Source organism: Vulpes vulpes, chromosome 14 (assembly GCF_048418805.1).
Source record: "Vulpes vulpes isolate BD-2025 chromosome 14, VulVul3, whole genome shotgun sequence".
Lineage (NCBI taxonomy): Eukaryota > Metazoa > Chordata > Mammalia > Carnivora > Canidae > Vulpes > Vulpes vulpes.
This window is the reverse complement of record NC_132793.1, coordinates 74,470,753-74,492,573: the sequence shown is the minus strand read 5'-3', so window position 1 is coordinate 74,492,573 and position 21,821 is coordinate 74,470,753. Positions and strand designations below refer to the sequence as shown.

At 45.1% G+C, this 21,821-nt stretch overlaps 2 protein-coding genes across 12 annotated transcripts; one reads left to right on the top strand and one right to left on the bottom strand.

Moving 5' to 3' along the window:
- Window positions 1-214: 214 nt before the first annotated feature.
- ANKRD34B (ankyrin repeat domain 34B) lies at window positions 215-14,853 on the bottom strand. 11 transcript variants are annotated; one of them, XM_072736895.1, is made up of 5 exons: window positions 14,718-14,853; window positions 13,952-14,104; window positions 13,341-13,745; window positions 12,613-12,765; window positions 215-3,445 (listed from the first exon to the last, which is right to left on the bottom strand). In XM_072736895.1, exon 5 carries the CDS (start codon window positions 3,421-3,423, stop codon window positions 1,879-1,881), a length of 1,545 nt encoding a protein of 514 aa, XP_072592996.1. In that variant the 5' UTR covers window positions 3,424-3,445; window positions 12,613-12,765; window positions 13,341-13,745; window positions 13,952-14,104; window positions 14,718-14,853; the 3' UTR covers window positions 215-1,878. The 11 variants fall into 11 exon arrangements, 8 of the variants coding, with proteins under 8 accessions (XP_072592996.1, XP_072592997.1, XP_072592999.1 ...); XM_072736896.1 differs by lacking the exon at window positions 13,952-14,104 and having other exon boundaries at window positions 14,718-14,796; XM_072736898.1 differs by lacking the exons at window positions 13,341-13,745; window positions 13,952-14,104 and having other exon boundaries at window positions 12,687-12,765; window positions 14,718-14,817.
- Window positions 14,186-21,559, top strand: LOC140595268 (uncharacterized). The gene is made up of 3 exons (XM_072735167.1): window positions 14,186-14,381; window positions 14,551-14,845; window positions 21,289-21,559. The coding sequence occupies exons 1-3, from the start codon at window positions 14,186-14,188 to the stop codon at window positions 21,542-21,544; spliced, it is 747 nt and encodes a 248-aa protein (XP_072591268.1). The 3' UTR covers window positions 21,545-21,559.
- The last annotated feature ends 262 nt before the right edge of the window (window positions 21,560-21,821 follow it).

Here is a 21,821-nt window from a genome sequence, read left to right as displayed (position 1 = left end):
AATGTTTTTAGGATTGATAGAAGACTAAAAGCTCTTCCAAATATGGCCAACAAAGTGTTAATCCTATTAAATATTTTTTACACATTGGGATGAGAATAGCAACAGAAGTTATTCTCTCAGTTTTCTGTTTACTCAAAGTGATATGTAGCATAATTTCTCTTGAAATTATATTGAAATATTTATCATTAGTATTTGAAATAAATGAAAATCAAAATAACATTTAAAACTTTTATTGATAGCATTTTGTTTACGAACTAATCTATTTACACAGCCTTCCAAACTGTATCCTTACAACTTAGAGCCAAGCATTTTTCTCCCTACTAAAACTTGTGCAAAAGGTTTAGCTATATCAGGTACAATTCTAATTTCTGAATCAAGAAAATATTTCTAATGTAATTTACATTAATGTTCTTCAACATTAAATGGAAAACCTCCAATTATTTTTTTCAAATAAAGGCCACAGAAAATTAAATAATTACCATATACATTATAACTTGTTTATATCAAATTACCAAGAAAAGCATCATGCCAATTGTTAGGATCTCCTCTACTAATAAAGGCAAAGAAATAAAGCTGTATATGACAGTCATCAAATAAATACACTCAGGTTTTGTATGATTTGACTTTATTCTTTGTTGTAAAACTGCTTAATTGAAATAAGGATTCTTTATATAAACACCACGTTTTGAAATCATATGGATAATATAGTCATTTTGTAATATTTCATGATGGTAGTGTGGTCTTCATTTATTTTGTTAGAAGTTATTCACAGGTCCTAAATACTAGATGATTGGAATATCACCCTAAGAAAATTATCCTTATTATGTAAATGTCTAATAATTATATGTTAGAAATTAAAAGATACTCTTTAATCTTGACCGAATATTTAGTGTATTTTGTAATTTTCTATTGGCTTTCTTAATTTTAGCTAACCTAAGAGAATCTAATAATCAATTTTTCTTTTCTAAAACGTAGCAAGCACATAGTTTCTATTTGTGATAAATCGCCACGGTTTTTGTTTTGGTTGTCTGTAGAAGGCAAGCATAATCTGATATAAGTAAAGAGGAATGCTTTTAAATTTCTGCTTTATCTTGTTATTGGGAACCTATGGATAGGCTTCAAAAAATAACAAAAGGTATGGAGAAAAAATTCTATGAGATAACATTAAAATTAAAATAAAACCAAGCAAGCAAAAACCAGCACACCAACACTTAGCATAGATTATTACTAGCTTGTAAAACTCTGATCTGTTATTTGATGTTGATTAAGCTGACAGCATGAATATTAGCTGCCTGGTGTACTATAATGGTTGGCGTTTTCAAATTTTAGTTAGACTTCACCTACCTGCAGTCAACATTTTTAAGAATTAGTTCATCCTTTGCTTATACCTTAGTCTTAATAATCATAGAACTGTTTTGTGGGTGTTTTTTTTTAATGCTTTTGGCATCATGGAAAATTACAATCTTATTTGTTGTTATGTTAAAAACATTTACTGACTTGAATGCAGTGTTTCCTAATAAAATATCTGGAAAACCTGAAAAAAAGTTTAAAGTCATTTCCAACATATGTGACCTGGGTTTTTTCGCTGATTTTTGTTTAAATTAAAAACTTGGACCACATGAAGGTTGTTAAATTTTAGAGGTTTTGAGAAATATAGCTTTAATTTTGAGAGAATTTCCTTAGTAGAAACTATACATTATTTGTGTGTGCATAATGCCTAGTACGATACACAATATATTTTGATACCTCTAACAACTATAGGTTAACCAATTACAAGATTTAAAGGGACGAACATTTGAGATTTCCTCTCTGGTCCTGTATTTCTCTGGTTTAGACATTTGAACAAAATGTGCTTTCTAGCCAGCTTTACTAATTTTACTAAAAATTTACTAATTGCTTAATTTGTTCTGTTTGCAATGATTGTCTCCTTAACAACATTTTTTTACTTTTGAATTCTTTAGGGAACATAGGAACTGTTGGCATAAGCACTTTCTGACCACAAGAAAGGAGGCTGGAAATCTTATTATTGACGCTGGTATCGGAGATGGGGGGGTGAGGGTTCACATGTAAGGGTGGTAGAAATCCTGGCCTGGGTGGTGTAGAATTGTGATCTAAAGGGAAAGCTCCTGACCCACGCCTTTCTAACAGTGTGTGATTTCTCCTGCTCAAGGGACCTGGTGAGATACTCTCCAGCAATTCTTTGGGCCCTGACAACAAGGAAGGAGATGGCGAGAGGATCTTCTTCTTTCCTAGAAGTGCTTTGCCATCTTCTAAAGTCGTAGGGGTAAGGCCAGCCGTGAGCTGGGAATCAGAGCTGTAGTGGTTTGCCCCTGAGTTTCTTTTCTGAACTATACTTCTTAAGGTGGAAACAAACATTGTCTGGTTCGAGTCTGGATCTGGGTCAGCAGGGATTTCAAGGCATTGCTGATTTCCTTCTGAAAAAAGTAACTGATGATTTATTTCATCATATGACATCTTTCTTGAGCTGGCCTGATCAAAGGCTCTCAGCAAATATGCAGTGTCTTTAATATCAATACTTTGGTGCCTAGTGATGAATCGCTTGGAGAGCACCAGCCCATTGGTTTTGTAGGATAATTCTTCCTCTGGAGTAATATCTTGGAGCTCCTCTTGCAAAGAGGCCACTCTGTTTTGGTGCATTAGTAAGGGGGGACTCTTGATCCAGGTTGGAGCCTGGGGTAGTTTGGCCCCATTAGAGGCCATAGCAGGCTTCCTCATAGGGGAGCCTGGGTCCTGTGTATCATCACTCTTTCCTGAGGGCTCCAAACCTTTAAGGCCAAAAAGTGTCTTTTCAGTTTCAGAAGAATGTGAAAATGGCAATGAAGCTGTTTTTATGTCTATTTCTGAAGGAGTGGCACAGGAGGCTGAGGAGTGACACCCATCTGTATCTACAGGAGGCATATTTAGGTACTGTTTGGTAGTGTGCCGACCACATGGTGATTTCGCTGTCGTTATGATAATGACCTCTTTTCCTTTTGCCTTGCAAGCACTAAGCAGAACTTTCAGGGTTTCTCTATCCTCTGAATTTATAGCATAAACAAGGGCCGAAGAACTAGAATGGTCTTGCAAGCTGAGATCAGCCCCACTGTTTAGGAGCAAGGAAACAACTTCAGGACCAGCTTTTTCTAGGCAAGCGTGCATCAAAGCAGTTTTCCCAGATTTGTCCTGTATGTTGGGGTCAGCATTGTTTTCTAACAGGTATTTAACCATTTTGACTTTACTGACACTCTGGTGATCAACATGTTTGGTCTTACAAGCGATCATTAAAGGTGTTTCCCCACGGTCATTGCTCTCGTTAATGTAGGCACCACCTTCTAGCAAGAGTCTTGTGAGGCGAAGCCGGCTCTGATGAACTGCTTTGATCAGGGAATTTCCCTCACTTGAAATTTCTAGACCTTCATCCATCTTCAAAAGTCAGAATCAACACCTGATTATCAAAGAATATGAAGAACAAAAGATTAGCGAGAATCCTAATTTGTATTCATGTTATCATTCATAATTTCTGAAATATGTATGGATAGAGTCACAGAATATAAATGAGATTATATCATTAATAAATTTAGAACAAAATAGTGAATTGCAAAGTAAAAGAAATTCTAGAATAGTAAGAGCCTTTAGGGAATCACAGACTAAAATTTACTTTCAAAGTCTAAATTGAATATTTATGATACAATACCAGCCTAGTGCTTTCCTAAATTCCACATTAATTAAACAATCCACTTTCTACTTTTGAAAAATACTTTTAAAATGACACTAAAATGTAGATTTAAGCAAAAATTCTAAAAATCTGTGTAATTGCAACTGAATCAATTAAAAGTATATTATATTTATGGCAGATTAATCTAAAAAACTTCTTACTGTTAAATTACTTAAATGAGCTCTTGAGTTAAGTAATACAACTATTATCTAGATTTTCAATTTGAAGAACATTTCTATGTTTCTTTTAAAGGATAAAAAATCACTTGAACTACAAGGCATTAAAATACCTGACACAGTGTGTGGAACTCATACTGAGAGGGGAATGGTGAGCCTGTAATTATGCATTTTCCTTGATTTCAGTATTTAAATCACACACTAGATTATGGATAGGGATAGCCACATACTGTCGGGTTAAATTTTAACAGCAGTACATTTGCTCTGAAAAAGAGGAGTTTTTGAGCCTAAAAATGTAAATAAGGACATGTAGCCTTTGTAGACATTTTATTTTTTATTATTAAAACTAAAAATTATTTACGTTTAATTTATTTAAGTAATTTAGATTCAAATTCCTTCAAAAGATAATTCCGTTAGTTGATAAGAATTATGTCTCTAGGAGTGCTTGGCTGCCTCAGTCAGTAGAGTACACAACTTTTGCTCCTGGGCACATGAGTTTGGGATCTCGTGTCCCTCTATCCCCACTTTGGGTGTACAGCTTATAAAAAAAAAAAAAAAAAAGGAAAAAAATTATGTCTTTATCTAGAGCTGAGGAAATGTTTGTCTTTGAATAGTCCTTAGAGCTGGGGAGAAAAATCAAATGGAGTTTATATAATATTTAAACCTATTCTATTTAATGAGATAGGTTTTAGAAATCAAGAAGTATTATTTATTCTTCTTATTTACTTTTTTTTAAAGATTTATTTATTCATGAGAGACACAGAGAGAGAGAGAAAAAGAGAGAGAGAGACAGGCAGAGGGAGAAGCAGGCTCCATGCAGAGAGTCCGACGTGAGACTCGATCCCGGGTCTCCAGGATCACGCCCTGGGCTGCAGGCAGCGCTAAACTGCTGAGCCCCCCGGGCTGCACTACTTTTAAATTAACAATATGGGACATGAATTTTTTAGTAGATAATAAATATAGGGTAGCCCCTGTGGCCCAGCGTTTTGGCACCACCTTCGGCCTGGGGTGTGATCCTGGAGACCTGGGATCGAGTCCCATGTCGGGCTCCCTGCATGGAGACTGCTTCTCCCTCTGCCTGTGTCTCTGCCTCTCTCTCTCTCTCTCTCTCTGTCATGAATAAATAAATAAAACCTTAAAAAAAAAAGATAAATATAACAACCTTTTAATGGTCAGGAGATAAAAGGAACAGAAAATGAAGGGGGGAGAAAGAAAGACATGCACACAAAACATAGAATCTGAGTATTAAACAGCTGTAAGCTCTTACTACGTCCCAAGCACTGGGCTATCAAGGCACGTGCCCCAGCCCTGAAGAGCTTGCTCAGTTGTTGGAAAGAGATGCCACTCAAGCAGTGGTTATGAGCATACAGGTGGTGGTGGTGCTAGGGCTGAGGGCCTCCCGGGGCCAGCCCTGTGAGTGGGTCTTCAAGACCACCCAAGACTTTGGTAGGCGTTCCCGGTGCAAAACCTACCTAGATGCCTGAAATAGCAGTTATTTATCAGGAATCCGGCTCTCTTTATGCCCATGTAACCAAACTTTAGAAAAGGATGTAGCAGATGGTTTGGTTAGGGTAAATATGACAGAAGACACACCTGCAATGTTGCCTCTTCCTGAACAATCCCTTGAAACTAAAGGTTTTCTTTTCTTTTTTTTTTTTTTAAGATTTTATTTTTAAGTAATCTCTACACCCAACATGGGGGGCTCCAACTCACAACCCCGAGATCAAGAATCACAGTGTCCACTGATGAGCCAGCTAGGCGGCACCCCCAGAATTTCGTAAGAGATATACATTCATGGGACGCCCGGGTGGCTCAGCAGTTGAGCGTCTGCCTTCAGCTCAGGGTGTGATCCCACGGTCCTGGGATCGAGTCCCATGTCAGGCTCTCTGCATGGAGCCTGCTTCTCCATCTGCCTGTGTTTCTGCTTCTCTCTCTCTCTGTCTCTCATGAATAAATAATAAACTCTTAAAAAAAAGAGATATATACATTCACAAGGTTAGCAGGAACATGAGACAACTGCAACATTCTGGAAGCCAGAAAGCCAATGCACCAGTGGTGACTAAGTCAGCCAACCTGAGAAGGCTCAGGTCATTCATTACAAAGCTGAGACCTAAGGCCACGTGCACCGCAGAATCCTCGAAGAGGCAGTAGCGGCAGGAAGTTCTAGAACTGGGCAGGTGGTGCAGAGTACAGCTAATACAATGAGGACTAGGTGAAAAGCTGTCAGGAGAAGCTGTTAGATCCCGAGGTCCTTGCCAGCCAAAGTGTGATCTACCGTGGACTACCAGCAGCACCACCATCACCTCAAAGCACCACCTACTGAATCAGAGCCTACATTTTTTTTTTTTTTTTTTTTAGAGCCTACATTTTAATTAGATCCTCAGGTGATTTATACGTGCATTAAAAGGTGAGAAGCACTGCCTCAGGTCATTCCTTCACTCCAAGCCACTGGGAGATAGGATATTACCCCTCCTACTTGAGATGTCCAGACCTTTATTCTCCAGAAATGGTGAAACAGAGGCTCTTAGGGGCGCCTGGGTGGCTCAGCTGTTGAGCACCTGCCTTTGGCCCAGGGCGTGATCCTGGAGTCCCCGGATGGAGCCCCACAGCGGGCTCCCTGCAGAGAGCCTGCTTCTCCCTCTGCATCTCTCATGAATAAATAAATAAAATCAAGAAAGAAAGAAAAGAAAGAAAGAAAGAAAGAAAGAAAGAAAGAAAGAAAGAAAGAAGGAAGGAAGGAAAGAAAGAAAGAAAGAAAGAAAGAAAGAAAGAAAGAAAGAGGAAAGAAAGAAGAAAGAAAGAAAGAAAAAGAAGAAAAGAAAAGAAAAAGAAAAGGAAAGAAAAGAAAAAAAGAAAAAAAAGAAAAGAAAAGAAAAGAAAGAAACAGAGGCTCTCTGGATTGGAAGACACCTGACATATCTGAGGATAAGAAAATGGGGAATAAGTGATCGAATGCTTACTGATCACTGAATGAAGAGACTCACAGCCTTCTCTCCAACTCAACTTCAAGAAGGCTGGCAGCTGTACCCTTATAATGGAGCAGAACACTGCTATACACTTCCCTCCAGAATCTGACCTGCTTAAAAGAAAATACCTAAGAGTATTAACCACAGGGATTCCCTAACATGACACCCGGATCATCAAACAGTGAAGTTAAGGATTACAAGCCTCACCCGTGTGTTCAAGGCTTCTCATCAGCTTTTTAATCCAAGTCTTTTAACCATGAACAGATCATCAAAATAAAAAATAAAAACAAAAGTCTCTTTACATTAAAGATAGAGACCAGATATGTGTATACACACACACACACACACACACACACACACACACACACACACTATGGAATATTTACTCTGCCTTTAAAGGATCAACGCCTACCATATACATTGACGTGGATGGAACTGGAGGGTACTATGCTGAGTGAAAAAAGCCTATCGGAGAAAGAGGATTATGTGGTTTCACTCATATAGAAGAAATAGTGAAAGAGACTATAAGGGAAAGGAGGGAAACTGGGGAAAAAATCAAAGAGGAAGACAAACCAGACAAACCATGAGAGACTCCTAACTCTGGGAAACAAACAAGGGTTACAAAAGGTGAGGGGTGGAGGGAGTTGGGGTGACTGGGTGATGGGCACTGAGGAGGGCACTGGATGGGATAAGCACTGGCTGTTATACTATATGCTGGCAAATTGAATTTAAATAAAATTAAAAAGATAGAGACCAGAACACATAGAAAAAAAGAAACTTGGAGGAGACAGATATTAGGAAGATGAAAACTTCAAAAGCTCATTATCTTCAGAGATAAAATCTTGTAACAATGAAACAAAAATAAGACTATGAAAAAGGACAGCCCCTGTGGCTCAGTGGTTGAGCATCTGCCTTCAGCCCAGGGTCTGATCCTAGAGTCCCGGGATCGAGTCTCATGTTGGGCTCCCTGCACGGAGCCTGCTTCTCTCTCTGCTGGTGTCTCTGCCTCTCTCTCTGTGTCTCTCATGAATAAATAAATAAAATATATTTTTTAAAAATCTGAAGGAGAAATGACTCCCAGCTTAGAATTCTACATCTAGCCAAACCATCAGTCAAGAACCTGAAATACTCTCTTTTTTTTTTTTTAAGATTTTATTTATTTGTTCATGAGAGAGAGAGAGAGAGGCAAAGATACAGGCAGAGGGAGAAGCAGGCTCCATGCAGGGAGCCCGACGCAGGATTTGATCCCAGGACTCCAGGATCACGCCCTGGGCCAAAGGCAGGCGCTAAACCGCTGAGCCACCCAGGGATCCCTAAAATACTCTTAAGAATTTACTAAAGGATATAATCTACCAAGATGAAATGGTAGAACAAGAAAGAGGAAATCTTTTTTTTTTTTTTAATTTTTATTTTTTTAAAGATTTTATGTATTTACTCATGAGAGACACACAGGCTCGATCCCGGGACCCCACGATCACACCCTGGGCCGAAGGTAGGTGTTGAACCACTGAGCCACCCAGGATCCCAGAAAGAGGAAATAAGATAACAGAGGCTGGAGATCATCTTAGAGGAGAAATACAAAATACGCCCAGGAAGATGGTAAAGGGCAAGGAAAATGGATGTGAACAGAACATCATCTCAGAGGTCAAACTGTCATTTTACCGTCTTGTCAACTGAGAGCCAGGTGAGCCTGCCCCCGGGTCTTCTCTCTCCTTTGCCTGGTCCTGACCATGTCTCTGCTCCCTTCTCTACACTATGCTTTCTGGGGCAGCCAGTGCCACTTATTGTATCTGGGCTCCATCGTTCTGCTTTGACCTGCTGCGAGGCCTGGGGATTAGTCTCGGTGAGCTTTGGAGGAGAAAGACTGCACCTTTATTCCCCCTGCATAGCCAGAACCTGGGCTATGCTGCGACACTGCCAGAAGCTGGTCATGCTGAGCCCCATGTTTCCCAGGACTTCCTCACTCAGAAGGGTCTCTTAAAAATGCTGGGCCAAATTCAGGTCCAGAGATTGTTAAACTCACCTTCTCCTGAGAGCTTTAGTCATATATTGGCAATGCAGACCTTTACTTACTCAATTAATTTTGTACTTGCTACCCAGTTTTCCAAAAATAAACAGTTTACTTTAGGATCATATACAAGTGGGAAACTTAAAAAAAAAAAAAAAAAGGAATAATTAACACAGAAGTCAAGAGAAAGTTATTTTTTTGGTGGGGGTAGTTCAGCAACACACAGTGGCTTTTATTCTAAGGTTCAGGTAATATTCTTTTTTCTTTTTTCTTTTTTTTAAAGATTTTATTTATTTATTCATGAGAGACACAGGCAGAGGGAGAAGCAGGCTCCATGCAGCGAGCCCAATGTGGGACCCGATCCCAGGACCCCAGGATCACGCCCTGAGCCGAAGGCAGATGCTCAACCGCTGAGCCAGCCAGGCATCCCGGTAATATTCTTTATCTAATCTGGATGGTGTGTATACATTTGTCCATTTTATTATTATTATTATTTAAAAGAACATATTTCACATACTCTTCTGTAGGATAGCACTCATCTAATTTTTTGGTAAAATAGAATATAGAAAAGAGCATAGCATTTAGGTTAAGATATGTACCATAATTAAAATTTAAAAGAGCCACGTTAGTTTGTAACTTTTTACATCATTCAGTTTTGTGGTATTATCAATAGTATTGATGCGTAGACTTCCAAGGAGTTCCAACTAGCAAGCTCCTGAAAGTCAGTATTCAGAAGAATATACTTACTCATTCTCTTGTAGCATCACTCATGATGTCAAGCAAAGATCAACTATTCAGTAGATACATACATAAATACAATGAGAGTGAATGCTGCATTTTTTGTTCCCCGGTGCAACTTTCTATAAAAGCTATTCCAAAGCCAGGCATACCTGCAATTTGAGGCCTTAGGAATTTAGGATTGGTTGACAGCTTGGGTCCCAACAGAAGTCTATTCTGAATGCAAAGCATCTGAAAAGAGCTTGCAGAAGAAATCTAGCATTTTTCATATACTAATGTGCTTAATAAAGCAAAGAGATGTAGAGAAATTAGCTGGAACATAATCAAATAGAGAAACCATTTAGTAACCACAGTTGGAGAAGAGATGCAGTATCAATCATGTAAACCACCTTTGGCCAAAAGTGGCATTTGAGAAACATATTCAAATGAGGACAAGTTGCCCCATAGCAGATCTCAGGGAGCAGGATCCAAAGCCCCGGGGATCATGACCTGAGCCAAAGGCAGACGCCTAACTGACTGAGCCACCCAGGCACACTGCCCCCGCCCCACCCCTGCCATCTTCTTGTTGTATTTTTTAAGTCTTATAAGAATCTTTTGGAAAGACATTCAAATCTTTTCGCCTACCCTCATGTAAAGACTTTCTCCACAACACTAAACCTGGACACTTTCTGTCATAACTTTCTCTCACCAAGGTTAGCATCAGAAGGTTCTGGGAAAAGAAGGGGAGCTGGCAATGTACTGCCAGTGTGACTGCTTGAGAGGGGCAGTGGCCCCACTGTGGTCCTACAGAAAGGGAGGGTGCTGTGGCCTCCAGGGCTTTCTGCAGACGCTGGGCAATGGCACCACCAGCCGTCGGCAACTAGTGACTAGTCTCGTGGATGTAGGCATACCCCCTCGAGAGCTATCTAGAAGACACCAGCCACAACAAAGCCTTACTCTTTGTTCATTTCACAGACTTCTAAAGCCCCTTGCGTTGCTCAGTTTTTCAACTGTTCACATTTAATAGAACAATTCTAAAACTGTTTAAAATTAAAGTTCACAGAGAAAAAAGCTGTCAGATACTTTATCGTCCACATGTATACCGATTTGGTTTCCTAGTGTCTCACATTCAGAACCTTATTGGAACAATCTCCTTGTCTTTGTCTTTAACTCTCTTTCAGTTCTTTTATCATAGTCCTCCATTTTCACATCAAAAATGGTGAAAATCAAGTTCAATTTCTCTACCTGTGATGAAGATCATTTCTCTAGCCTGCGATTGTCCTAGTTCAGAAATGTTCTTGGTTCTTGTCTCTTCCTTGAAATATCCTCACCAAGCACCCACTGCCGATAATGTATGAACATTCAGTCAGGCCCTTTGTTACAATATAGCATGTAAGTAATCCCCACATGCAGTTATATCTTTCAAATAGGTAAGTTAGTTCAACTGGAGAAAGTTCTAGTCAGAAGACCCATATTTCCATCCTGATTCCCCTACTTACTAGCTGTATACCATAGTCAAAGCTCTTAGCCTCTCAGTCTTGAGTTCTTCCTCTGTAGCATGACAAGGATCTGACCTTCATTCAAGGTGGGAGGGGGTAGGGCGAGGCAATGAAATCAGACATCTAGAAAAAGACTTTCCTATTGTTCCTTACTACTTGTTGTAATTTTTTTTTAGGATTTTACTTATTTATTCATGAGAGAGAGAGAGAGAGAGGCAGAGACACAAGCAGAGGGAGAAGCAGGCTCCACGCAGGGAGCCCGACGTGGGACTCGATCCCAAGACTCCAGGATCAGGCCCTGGGCTGAAGGCAGGTGCCAAACTGCTGAGCCACCCCGGCTGCCCTCATTGTATTCTCTTTAAAAATTTTATCTCAGAATTTAGTCTTATTTTGATCATGTTTCTAATTCAGTCTATTTAAATAACAGATAAAATATTTAAAATGTAGTTTTTTTAAAAGATCTATAGGGATCCCTGGGTGGCGCAGCGATTTGGCGCCTGCCTTTGGCCCAGGGCGCGATCCTGGGGACCCGGGATCGAGTCCCACGTCGGGCTCCCGGTGCATGGAGCCTGCTTCTCCCTCTGCCTGTGTCTCTGCCTCTCTCTCTCTCTGTATGACTATCATAAATAAATAATAAAATAAAAAAATTAAAAAAAAAAGATCTATAAACCATGTTTTATAAATATAAATGGAATCTATTAAGTGAATATAGAAAAAATAGCCTTAAATGTGTTTTCCTTATAATTTCCAAATACAATAATCTCAGCATATTATAAGATGAATTATTAAGTAGCTGGACAAACTGCTTTTTATTTTGAAATCAGAATGTCTTTAACATTACTATGATTCATCACGGCATATTTACTATGCTCTTTTAGTGCCTCTCTCTACTCCCATCTAAGATCTCACTGAAATTAATTTAGTTATTTAAAAATCTTTAAAAACCATATATTCTGAAGAACAAAAACTTGGAGGAGAGATGTATTATCAGAGGAGCAACTTCAGACAAGCTCTGGAAATAGTAGAGATGGTGGCGTGGTAAACTGCCTTCCCGCAGCAGAGGCTGCACCGCAAAGTCCCCAGCAGGTGGCCCCTTGACAAGGGAACCAGTTCACCCCCAGGAAGGTTGGTACTAGGAGGCCCTGATGACACAGAGAGTGGTAATGAGGCACAGGGCTGAAAATGAGGATGGCTCAAAGCCTGTGGACAAGGCACCTGGACCCCCAGGCACTTTTCCCCACCCCAAGTAGATGACCACTATCCTAGGCCAGAAAGCAAGATTTATTCTCTAAACAGATTGATCAGAAAGGCTGAAAATAGGGGATAAAGTGAGAGTTTACAGGCTGAATGTGGAATTCCAGATCTCTGCCCTGGTAGTGGGAGGCCAGAAGCCAGGCAAAAGCAGCAAAACAGCACTGGCTCTCAGAATTATGAGCCCTATTAAAAATCTCTGTTGATAAATGAAACAATTCAAATAACTACATTTGCCCCTCTAGCTAGACACCTACTCTAAATGGAAATAGAAAGTTACCTGAAAATGTTACTCAAAATTTCTTTCTTTTCTTTTCTTTTTTTTTTTTTTTTTTTCAAAATTTCATACTTAACGGATTTTCACTCCCTGGATGAGGTTTTCTTTCTTCTTCTTCTTTTTTTTTTTTTTTTTTTGTCAGCCAGCTGTCAGCTCCTACTGAAGGAAATCAAAGCTAGTCAGTTACATAAATACCAATACTTTGTTCCACACATCACTCCCATTGGGAGTCTAGTTTTTTTTTTTTTTTTTTTTTTTTTCAATTCCTTGTTAAGATATCCCTATAGGGCCGCCCGGGTGGCTCAGCAGTTCAGCGCTGCCTCCAGCCCAGGGCATGATCCTGGAGTCCTGGGATCGAGTCCCACATCGGGCTCCCGATGAAGAGAGCATGGAGCCTGCTTCTCCCTCTGCCTGTGTCTCTGCCCCTCTCTTTCTCTGTCTCTCATGAATAAATAAAATCTAAAAAAAAAAAAGAAAAAAGAAAAAAAAAGATATCCCTATAGTGTTTGGTTAATTACATTTCAGTGATTATGAGTAAAAGTGTCTGGAGTGGATCCCACGCACCGCAGTCCCGTGTGTACAGGCTAAGGCTTGCCCTGCCAGGATGCTGGGGTTGAAAGGGCTGCAGCATCACCCAGTCCAGCCCTCCCCTACCCCACCCGGTCCATGCAGGACCCATGAGGCGGCGAGGAAGAAAGGGTGGAGCACTCCCAGTCACTCCTCTTACTTGCCTGCTCACCAGGACTTAATTAGATCTTCCTGTGTCCTTTCTCTTAATTTTTCCTTGCTTCTTGGATACCAGCTTCCCACAGAGTAGGATTGTGATTTGAGTACCTGATTTGAGTGGCATCAGCCACGGTAGTGCTACATGGGCTGAGGTATTTTAAAAGCCATCTTGGAGATGACAGGCTTGGCCTTCCCTGTGGCTCTTCCCTGTGGCTCTTTCAAGCACCTCATTTTCCTTGCATCCAGAGAGAAACGTTATTTTCCTTTGAGATTCTTACTCCAGCTGCACATCAGATTGGCCCTGTGTGTCAGAGACAGGGGCTCCATCTCTTCCCAAGTTACCAGCCCTGGGGAAGCTGATCCTCTGGGATTCAGTTATCTCTGAAGTGATCCTCTGGGATTCACTCATCCTAAAGTGGGGGTAATAGCCACAGATGACTGAGAATTCCAAAAGAACCTAACATACCTGCTCTTTGGGAAGTAAAGACATGTCAGTTTCTCAACATGCATCACTAAATACGGATTCTGGACTGATGGGGTCTGACAATGGGAGGCCAACGTGCCCACATCAATGGGTTTTCCACCTTCTGTAGGAATAATCACACGGAGAACTTACTAAAAATAAGATTTCAGGGGCATCTGGGTGGCTCAGAGGTTCCACTTCTGAGAAGCATCTGCCTTTGGTTCAGGGCGTGACCCCGGGGGTCCCGGGGGTTGAGTCCTGCATCTGGCTCCCTGCATGGAGCCTGCTTCTCCCTCTGCTGGGTCCCTCATGAATAAATAAATAAAATCTTTTAAAAAATAAATAAAAGTAAGAGTTCAGCCTCCGCTCCCACATATTCAATAGGGGATGCTTCCTATGCAGACTTGGAGAAAATACGTGCCCAACTGTGCCTTCCTCATTCTCGTCCCACTTCCTGTCCGGTCACCCCACCGGTCTCAGGCTCCTGCCGCGCTGTCTGCAGCGTCACTCCCAGGTGTGTGGTGCTCCCCGGCCTCGGGGCAAGGGCAGCGGCGACGCCGTGGCCTCCGTGGCCCGGAGAGGGGTTAGGGGCGCTGGCCGGGGCCTGGGCAGGCCGCAGCAGTCCGGGGCGAGGGCGGCCAGGACCGGGCCAGCGAGGCGCGCCCGCCTGCCAGGGGCCGAGCAGGGCGTCCTGCCGCCGAGGGGCAAAGCGCGGACGCACCGGGCATCCGGGACCGTCCCGGGAAACTGAGGACTTGCCGGGAAAGCGGAAAGCGCGCTCCTCGGCCGCGGCTTGTTCGGTGTCTCGCAGCCGCGCGAGGGCAGGAAGGAGGCGCTGGCGAGGTCGCCGTGGCCCCCGAGGCGGGGCCCGAGCCCTCCCGCCCGGTCCCCGCGCCCCCGCGCAGCCCCCGCCCCGTACCTGCGGGTGTCGGACCTCCGCGCCGCTGCGATCCCGGCCGCGTCCCCGGGCGCCGCCTCCCGGCGCGGCTGCGTTCCTCGGCGCCCCCGGACCGAGCCCTGGGCGCTGCCGGGCAAGGGCGCGGGAAGGTGAGCGGGGCGCCGCGGGGCGGGGCGGGCCGGGGCGGGGCGGGGGCGCGCTCCCCGGGCTTGGCCGACGGGCCGCGGCGGGCGCCGGGGGCAGGGGCAGGCGCGCCTCGGACCCCGAGCCTCCGCGAGGGGCCGCGGCTCCCGGCGCCAGGGCTGTGCGCGCCCCGGGGCGCGGGGACCCGGCTGCCTGCCCGGGGGGGGGGTCACCCGCGGAGCCCGGATCACGCCCCCCCCGCAGCCCGGACCGCGCCCCCCCACCCGCGGAGCCCGGACCGCGCCCCCCCCCCGCAGCCCGGATCGCGCCCCCCCACTCGCGGAGCCCGGATCGAGCCCCCCCACTCGCGGAGCCCGGATCACGCCCCCCCACTCGCGCAGCCCGGACCGCGCCCCCCCACTCGCGGAGCCCGGATCGCGCCCCCCCCCCGCAGCCCGGACCGCGCCCCCCCACTCGCGGAGCCCGGATCGAGCCCCCCCACTCGCGCAGCCCGGATCACGCCCCCCCACTCGCGGAGCCCGGATCGCGCCCCCCCCCCCGCAGCCCGGATCGCGCCCCCCAACTCGCGCAGCCCGGATCGCGCCCCCCACCCGCGGAGCCCGGATCGCGCCCCCCCACCGGCGGAGCCCGGATCGCGCCCCCCACTCGCGCAGCCCGGATCGCGCCCCACCCCCCCCCGCAGCCCGGACGGTCTCCCCCCGCCCCCCGCGCCCCAGGCACCTGCCGAGCCGCTCGCTCCCGCGGCCTCGCGCGCGCCGCTGCCGCCTGCCCGAAGCCCCCCGCGGGCGCAGGCCGGAGCCAACGCAGAAGGCGAGCCGAGAGCGGGCGGGGACGCGGCGGGCGCGAGCCGAGGCTCCGGGGCGAGCCCCCCCCCCCCCCCCCCCCCGGCCGCGCCGCGACCCCGAGTTCCCGCAGGTGCAGCTGCGGGGGCGCCGCCCGCCCTGAGCCCGGCCGCGCTGCAGTCGGCGCGGGGCCCGTCCGAGGCTCGTGGCGCGAGCGCGGCGGGTCCGGCAGGTGCGGCCCCGCCCGGAGCCCCGGGCGCCCCCCGAGCCCGCAGGGTCCCCCGCGGGCGGCGTGTCCGTGTGTCCGTCCCCCACGCGCCCCCTCCCGCTGCCCGCGCTCCGCCCGCTGCAGGTGCGGGCGCTGGTTCCGCAGCCGTTCCCGGTTTTGTTTTTACGAGTTTATGACTTTATCACACTGTTATTGCAATATTGACATAACACTTGCGCAAGACTTAACACAACGTGTGCTTGGGTGCTCAGGGTGCTGCAGCGGTTCCGACGCCGCCTTTAGCAGGGACCGGCTGGTGCAGGAAGGACCAGGGCCACGTCTGTTGATCAGTGAACGTCAATCAAAATTACTTTGGAGTCCTCAGCGGGAGGGAGTAAACTTAGCTCTGGGCAGGCAGCCTTCTTTTTATTTTTTCTAATTTTATCTATTTACTCATGAGAGACACGGAGAGAGAGGCAGAGACACAGGCAGAGGGAGAAACAGGCTCCACGCAGGGAGCCCGACGTGGGGCTCGATCCTCGGTCTCCAGGGTCATGCCCTGGCCCCAGGGCGGCGCCGAGGCGCTGAGCCACCCCTGCATCCCCAGGCAGGCTTCTTTTATTTAGGAAAATAAGCCGCTGAAATGGGCCCTTTAGTAGAAATAATGTAAAGCAAGTTCATCAAGTTCATGGGACCTCTTAACCGAGAGTTGGGCTCTAGTTGGAAGCTTGGATCTGGGTCACCTTCTACCCCCACCCACTTGTGAGGGGAGATTGGACAGTCCCAAGGAGGCAAATTTGGATGAAGGCACAGGTCTCCTTTCCTATGTTGAAAAAAAATTTTTTAAAATTTTTGTATTAATGTATAGTACATATTAAAAGGTGCACATCTCACAAGTACAATGATATTTTGCAAAATGAAGCATCTTTAAGATCAAGAGACGGACCATTCCCAGCTCCCCAGAAGAGGCCCTCGTATTCTCCCTTTGGAGGCAGGCAGGGTACTGGCTTCATCCAGCAAAGATTTTTGCTTATTTTTTTTTTTTTACAAAGATTTTTGCTTATATTTGCACTTAATAGCAATTGAATCATACAGAATTTACTCTGTTGTCTGATTCACTTGACATTATGTTGAAGGGATGCAAACTACGGTCATAGTTTGTTTCTTTTTTTAGCTGTATAATATTCTGCTGTGTGAGTTTACCTAAATTTATTCAATTTACTACCGAGACACATTTGGGTAATTCTCGGGTTTGAAACATTATAAATAATGCTGCTAGGAACATCATAGTGAGTGGCTTTGATGAACATATACCCACATTTTTGTTGGGTACATACCTAGGAAGCGTATGCACATACATTTATATTCAGCTTCTGCAGATATTGCAAAATAGTTTTTCAAAGTAGATGATCTAATTTTCACTCTATTAGTTTCCTTTTGCTGCTTGTAACAAATTACCACAAACTTGGTGACTTCAAGCCACAAAGATTTCTTCTTTTAGTTTTGGAGGTCAGATGTCCTAATTCGGGTTGCCTTTTCCAGTTTATAGAGGCTGACTACATTTTTTGGCTTGTGGCCCCTTCCTCTGACTTCCAATCTCAATTTCTCTCTCTCAACTCGGCTGAGAGTCACATGTCTTTTTCTCCCTCTGCTTCCTTCTCTCCCTTTGGCCCTCTTGCCTCACTCCTATGGACCTCTGTGATTATACTGGGCCCACTCAGAGAATGCAGAATTATCTCCCAGCTGAAGATCCTTAATTTAATCCCATCTGCAAAGTTCCTTTTTAGATGTGAGGTGACCTATTCATAGATTCCAGAGACAAGGCTGTGAACCTCTTTGGTGGGGCCATTATTCAATCTGCTACACCCATTCGCAGGGGATTGAAACCTATGTTGGATGGACAGAGAGAAAGGCAGGATTGAACAGCAACAACAAGAAAAAAAATGGAAAGAGAAAAAGAAAAGAGAAAAGGATGAGAAATTGAATTGACCTAGAGGATTGGCTCTGTTGCCCTAGGGGCTGTGCCAGGATTGGTAGGCAGGAGAGGGAGCTTGTTGCTGGAAAATGACCTCTGGCCACCACTATCATGGCACCACCAACAGGTCTGGGACCAAGGGCTTTCATTTTTTTTTAAGATTTTTATTTTCTTGGGATCCCTGGGTGGCGCAGTGGTTTAGCGCCTGTCTTTGGCCCAGGGCGCGATCCTGGAGACCCGGGATCGAATCCCACATCGGGCTCCCGGTGCATGGAGCCTGCTTCTCCCTCTGCCTGTGTCTCTGCCTCTCTCTCTCTCTGTGTGACTATCATAAATAAATAAATAAAAATTTAAAAAAAAAAAAAAAGATTTTTATTTTCTTTGAGAGAGAGAGGGAGAGCGGGTGGCGGGGGTGGGGAGGAGCAGAGGGTGAGGGAGAAGCTGACCTCTGGCTGAGCAGGAAGCCAGATGCAGGGCTTGATCCCAGGATTCCAAGATCGTTTCCTGAGCTGAAGGCAGACTCTTAACCGACTGAGCCACCCAGGCGCCCCACGGGTTTTCATAAAGAGAATGAGAGTCGGGTTAGTCCAGGGCTGGGCACCCTGCCACGTGAAATGTTAGGGAAGCCAGATCCTCCTTTGTGAGGGTTCGTAACAGCAAGAAAACAATGGTGATCAGCTCACATATGCCCTGTGGGTCAGGTCCTGTGGTCAGCGGACAGGGCCCAACCCCATCCGTGTTGCTGTCCATCCTACAGGCTCTGGGGACTGACCTTTTTCAGGGTGGCTGCTGGAGTTGTGGGGACTGACCTCCCACAGTAGGTGGGAAGGTGCAGCTGTGCTGGGATGAGGAGCCGAGCGCTCCAGGCAGGCAGGCCCAGCCTCCGCTGTAACTTGGATGTTAAGGGACAATGCGTGGCTTTACCACTCTAGACCTAAGGATGAGGACACAGAGTTTCCACTTACTTCTGGCCTCATTTTGGTCCAGCAACCACACCCTGGAAGGAGCTAGGACAGATGTCATTATCCTCATTTTATCAATGAGATCACCAGGGCTCCAAACAGCTTTCTGATGTGTTCAAGGAGCCTCAGGAACAGGCCCAGAAGAGAGTGAGCCTCGTGGCTCTCTTCTTGCTGCCCTTGGCGCTGTCCCATCTCTCTGGTGTGAGAGTGGGATCCGCTGATGCCTGAAGTCCTGGGAGCTGAGAGGTGGAGCTGGCCCTACATGCGCAAACCAAATTGAACATGTCCTACTTTGTAGGAGATACGGTGGGATTACCTGGTCCTGTGCCATCAAATATAGGTTTTGGTGGGGTTTTAGGAACAAGTGATGGTAGATGCGTGTGTTTGGTAAGCATCTTGATCAGAAATCCCTCCATCAACTTTCTGCCTTCTGGAAATAAGCTAAACAATTTGGTCTGTTGATGAAATCCCTCCATTTCTCTTCAAAATTGTGGTTTATGCTACAATTCTTTACTATTTAATTCAGATTTCAAGACAGAGGGGAGGTGTGTGATTGGTCTGTCATTTCCAATTAACAATCCCTTGGTTATCATTCTCATGGCCGTAATCATCATTAATAACTGCTCCCCTGTCTTGAATAGCTTCCGCCTCCCTGGCTTTTCGTCTTCCCTTCTACCTCACCCCCCCCCCCTTAGGTTTCTCTGCCTTGACTACTTACTTAAGTTGTTCCAAGTTCCTAAGGACAGAGTCGGATCTCTGGAATCTCCTTTTACCTCACCCTTTTCAAATTTGGTCGACTGCTTCCTGGGAACACCACTCTACCATCACCCCGGGACCTTGTTCTGTGATTCTCCTGAATGGACCCCATTTCGTAGGTCCTGTGTCTTCTTTCTTAAGTCACTTCCTCTATTTGCTGGTAACACTTCTCCAGTAACTTCCTAGAAAGGGTATGTGGAAAGTAAATTCGAAGTCCTTGCATATCTGAAAATGTATTTACTCTGTCCTAACACCATTTGATTATTTAGCTAAGTATAAAATTCTAAGATGAAAATAATTGTCCTTCAGAAATCTGAAGGCATTCCTCTTATCCTCTAGTTCCCAGAGTCATTGCGAGAAAATCTGAAGCCATTCTGATTCCTGATCTTTTCTTTGGGACACTCCCAGCCCCTCTTGGAAACATGTAGGATTTATTCTTTTTCTATAGTGCTCCAAAATTTCACTATTATTTGCTTTGGTCTGGGCTTATTGATTTATTTATTTGAGAGAGGGTGTATGCACGAGAGGGGGTTGGGCAGAGGGAGAAGGAGAAGGAGAGAATCTCAAGCAGACTCCCTCATAAGCTAGCACCTGACTCTGGGCTCAACCCTGAGATCATGACCCGAGCGGAAACCAAGAATCGGAGGCTTAACCGACTGAGCCACCCAGGCGCCCTAAGTCTGGGTTCGGTTTTATGTAATATTTTAGGCACTTAGTAAGCCCTTCACAACTGGAAACTCATGTATTTCAGTTCTGGGAAATTTTGTTGGAAAGTGGTTATTAAAGAGCATAGTGAACAACATATAGTCAGAATGATGTAAGCAGTTGATTTTTGACTTTGAAGACAAAGGACAGAAGATGTAATTAAAATTGCAGAAGAGACTAACCTTTTATTAGTCTCAGTGAAGATACCTTGTATCTCTCAGTAAAGATACCAGGATAGACGGCAGAGCGGGGAGTTGGGAGACAGGAAGCGAGTGAAAGGAGAGTGGGGACTCTGATAACCTCATCATATAAGGTAGAGGGTGGCGGTGAAAAGATGCTGTCTACGAGTGATTGACCAGAAACGACAGAGGTAACTACTGGAGACACTGGAAGAGTCACACGGCTGTCATGGGAAATGGTGGTGTAGTGAGGCTGTAGAACTGAGGGAGCCAGCTGGGTTTGGGGGGGAGTGACCTGTGCTGGAGAAGTGCAGGTGGTGGGGGGATGGTGGGGGGGTAGGGAGCAGTGTTGAAACAGGCCACTCTTCTTCTTCTTCTTCTTCTTCTTCTTCTTCTTCTTCTTCTTCTTCTTCTCCTTCTTCTTCTTCTTTCTTCTTCTTCTTCTTCTTCTTCTTCTTCTTCTTCTTCTTCTTCTTCTTCTTCTTCTTCTTCTTTCTTTCTTCTTTTTCTTCTTCTTCTTCTTCTTCTTCTTCTTCTTCTTCTTCTTCTTCTTCTTCTTCTTCTTCTTCCTTTTCTTCTTCTTCTTCTTCTTTTTTTTTTTACCATATCATTATTTTTAATGTCCAACGTTTATAATATGAGGGCCAGGGCTTTCTCCTCAACTCAAGTTTATAAATTTTCAGTTGGCTTGTGAGGCCAATAGGGATACTTCTTCTTGTCTAATTTGGTTTCTGGGAAGACTTCATTTAGGTACTCAATGGTCATCTGATCAAATGGAATTATGTTCTTCATCTCCTCCAGCTCTTTTTCATATTCTTCAGTCCTGGCCTTTGAGAGAGACAAAAACTCAGCACAGCTTTTCACATCTTCTTTTTCCTCAGCATCCACCTGCACAGTGAATTTATCCTCTGGCACAGGAACCTTCAGGGCATTAAACTTCTTCTCAAAGTCATCTACCAAGCCAGCCTTTGCCACATTGACCTCGTAGTAGCCCAGTCAATAGCAGGTGGTTTCTCAGGAAGAGTAGCCAACCTGGAGGTAAGCATCTCACTTCAGGATTTCAGGGAGTTGGCAATGGCCTTCTGGTTTCGGGGTATGATTTCCCCAAAGCTACCCAGTCAATGGTTTTTTTTTTAAATTTTTAATTAATTATTTATTTATTTATTTATGATAGGCACACAGTGAGAGCAAGAGGCAGAGACATAGGCAGAGGGAGAAGCAGGCTCCATGCACCGGGAGCCCGACGTGGGACTCGATCCCAGGTCTCCAGGATCGCGCCCTGGGCCAAAGGCAGGCGCCAAACCGCTGAGCCACCCAGGGATCCCGAGTCAATGGTTTTTAGAGCAAGTTTTCGCCCAGCCATCTTGAGATCCTTCACCAACCCCAGCGGCCCACAGTCCACAGCAGCCAGGCC

Bases quoted from the DNA above. Each gene is read 5' to 3' on its own strand.
- ANKRD34B (XM_072736895.1), bottom strand. From the start codon at position 3,423: ATGGATGAAGGTCTAGAAATTTCAAGTGAGGGAAATTCCCTGATCAAA.
- LOC140595268 (XM_072735167.1), top strand. From the start codon at position 14,186: ATGCTTCCTATGCAGACTTGGAGAAAATACGTGCCCAACTGTGCCTTC. The intron at 14,382-14,550 runs GTTAGGGGCGCT...CGGGAAACTGAG, and splicing joins CCTCCGTGGCCCGGAGAGGG to GACTTGCCGGGAAAGCGGAA. The intron at 14,846-21,288 runs GTGAGCGGGGCG...CTTTTTCCTCAG, and splicing joins CCGGGCAAGGGCGCGGGAAG to CATCCACCTGCACAGTGAAT.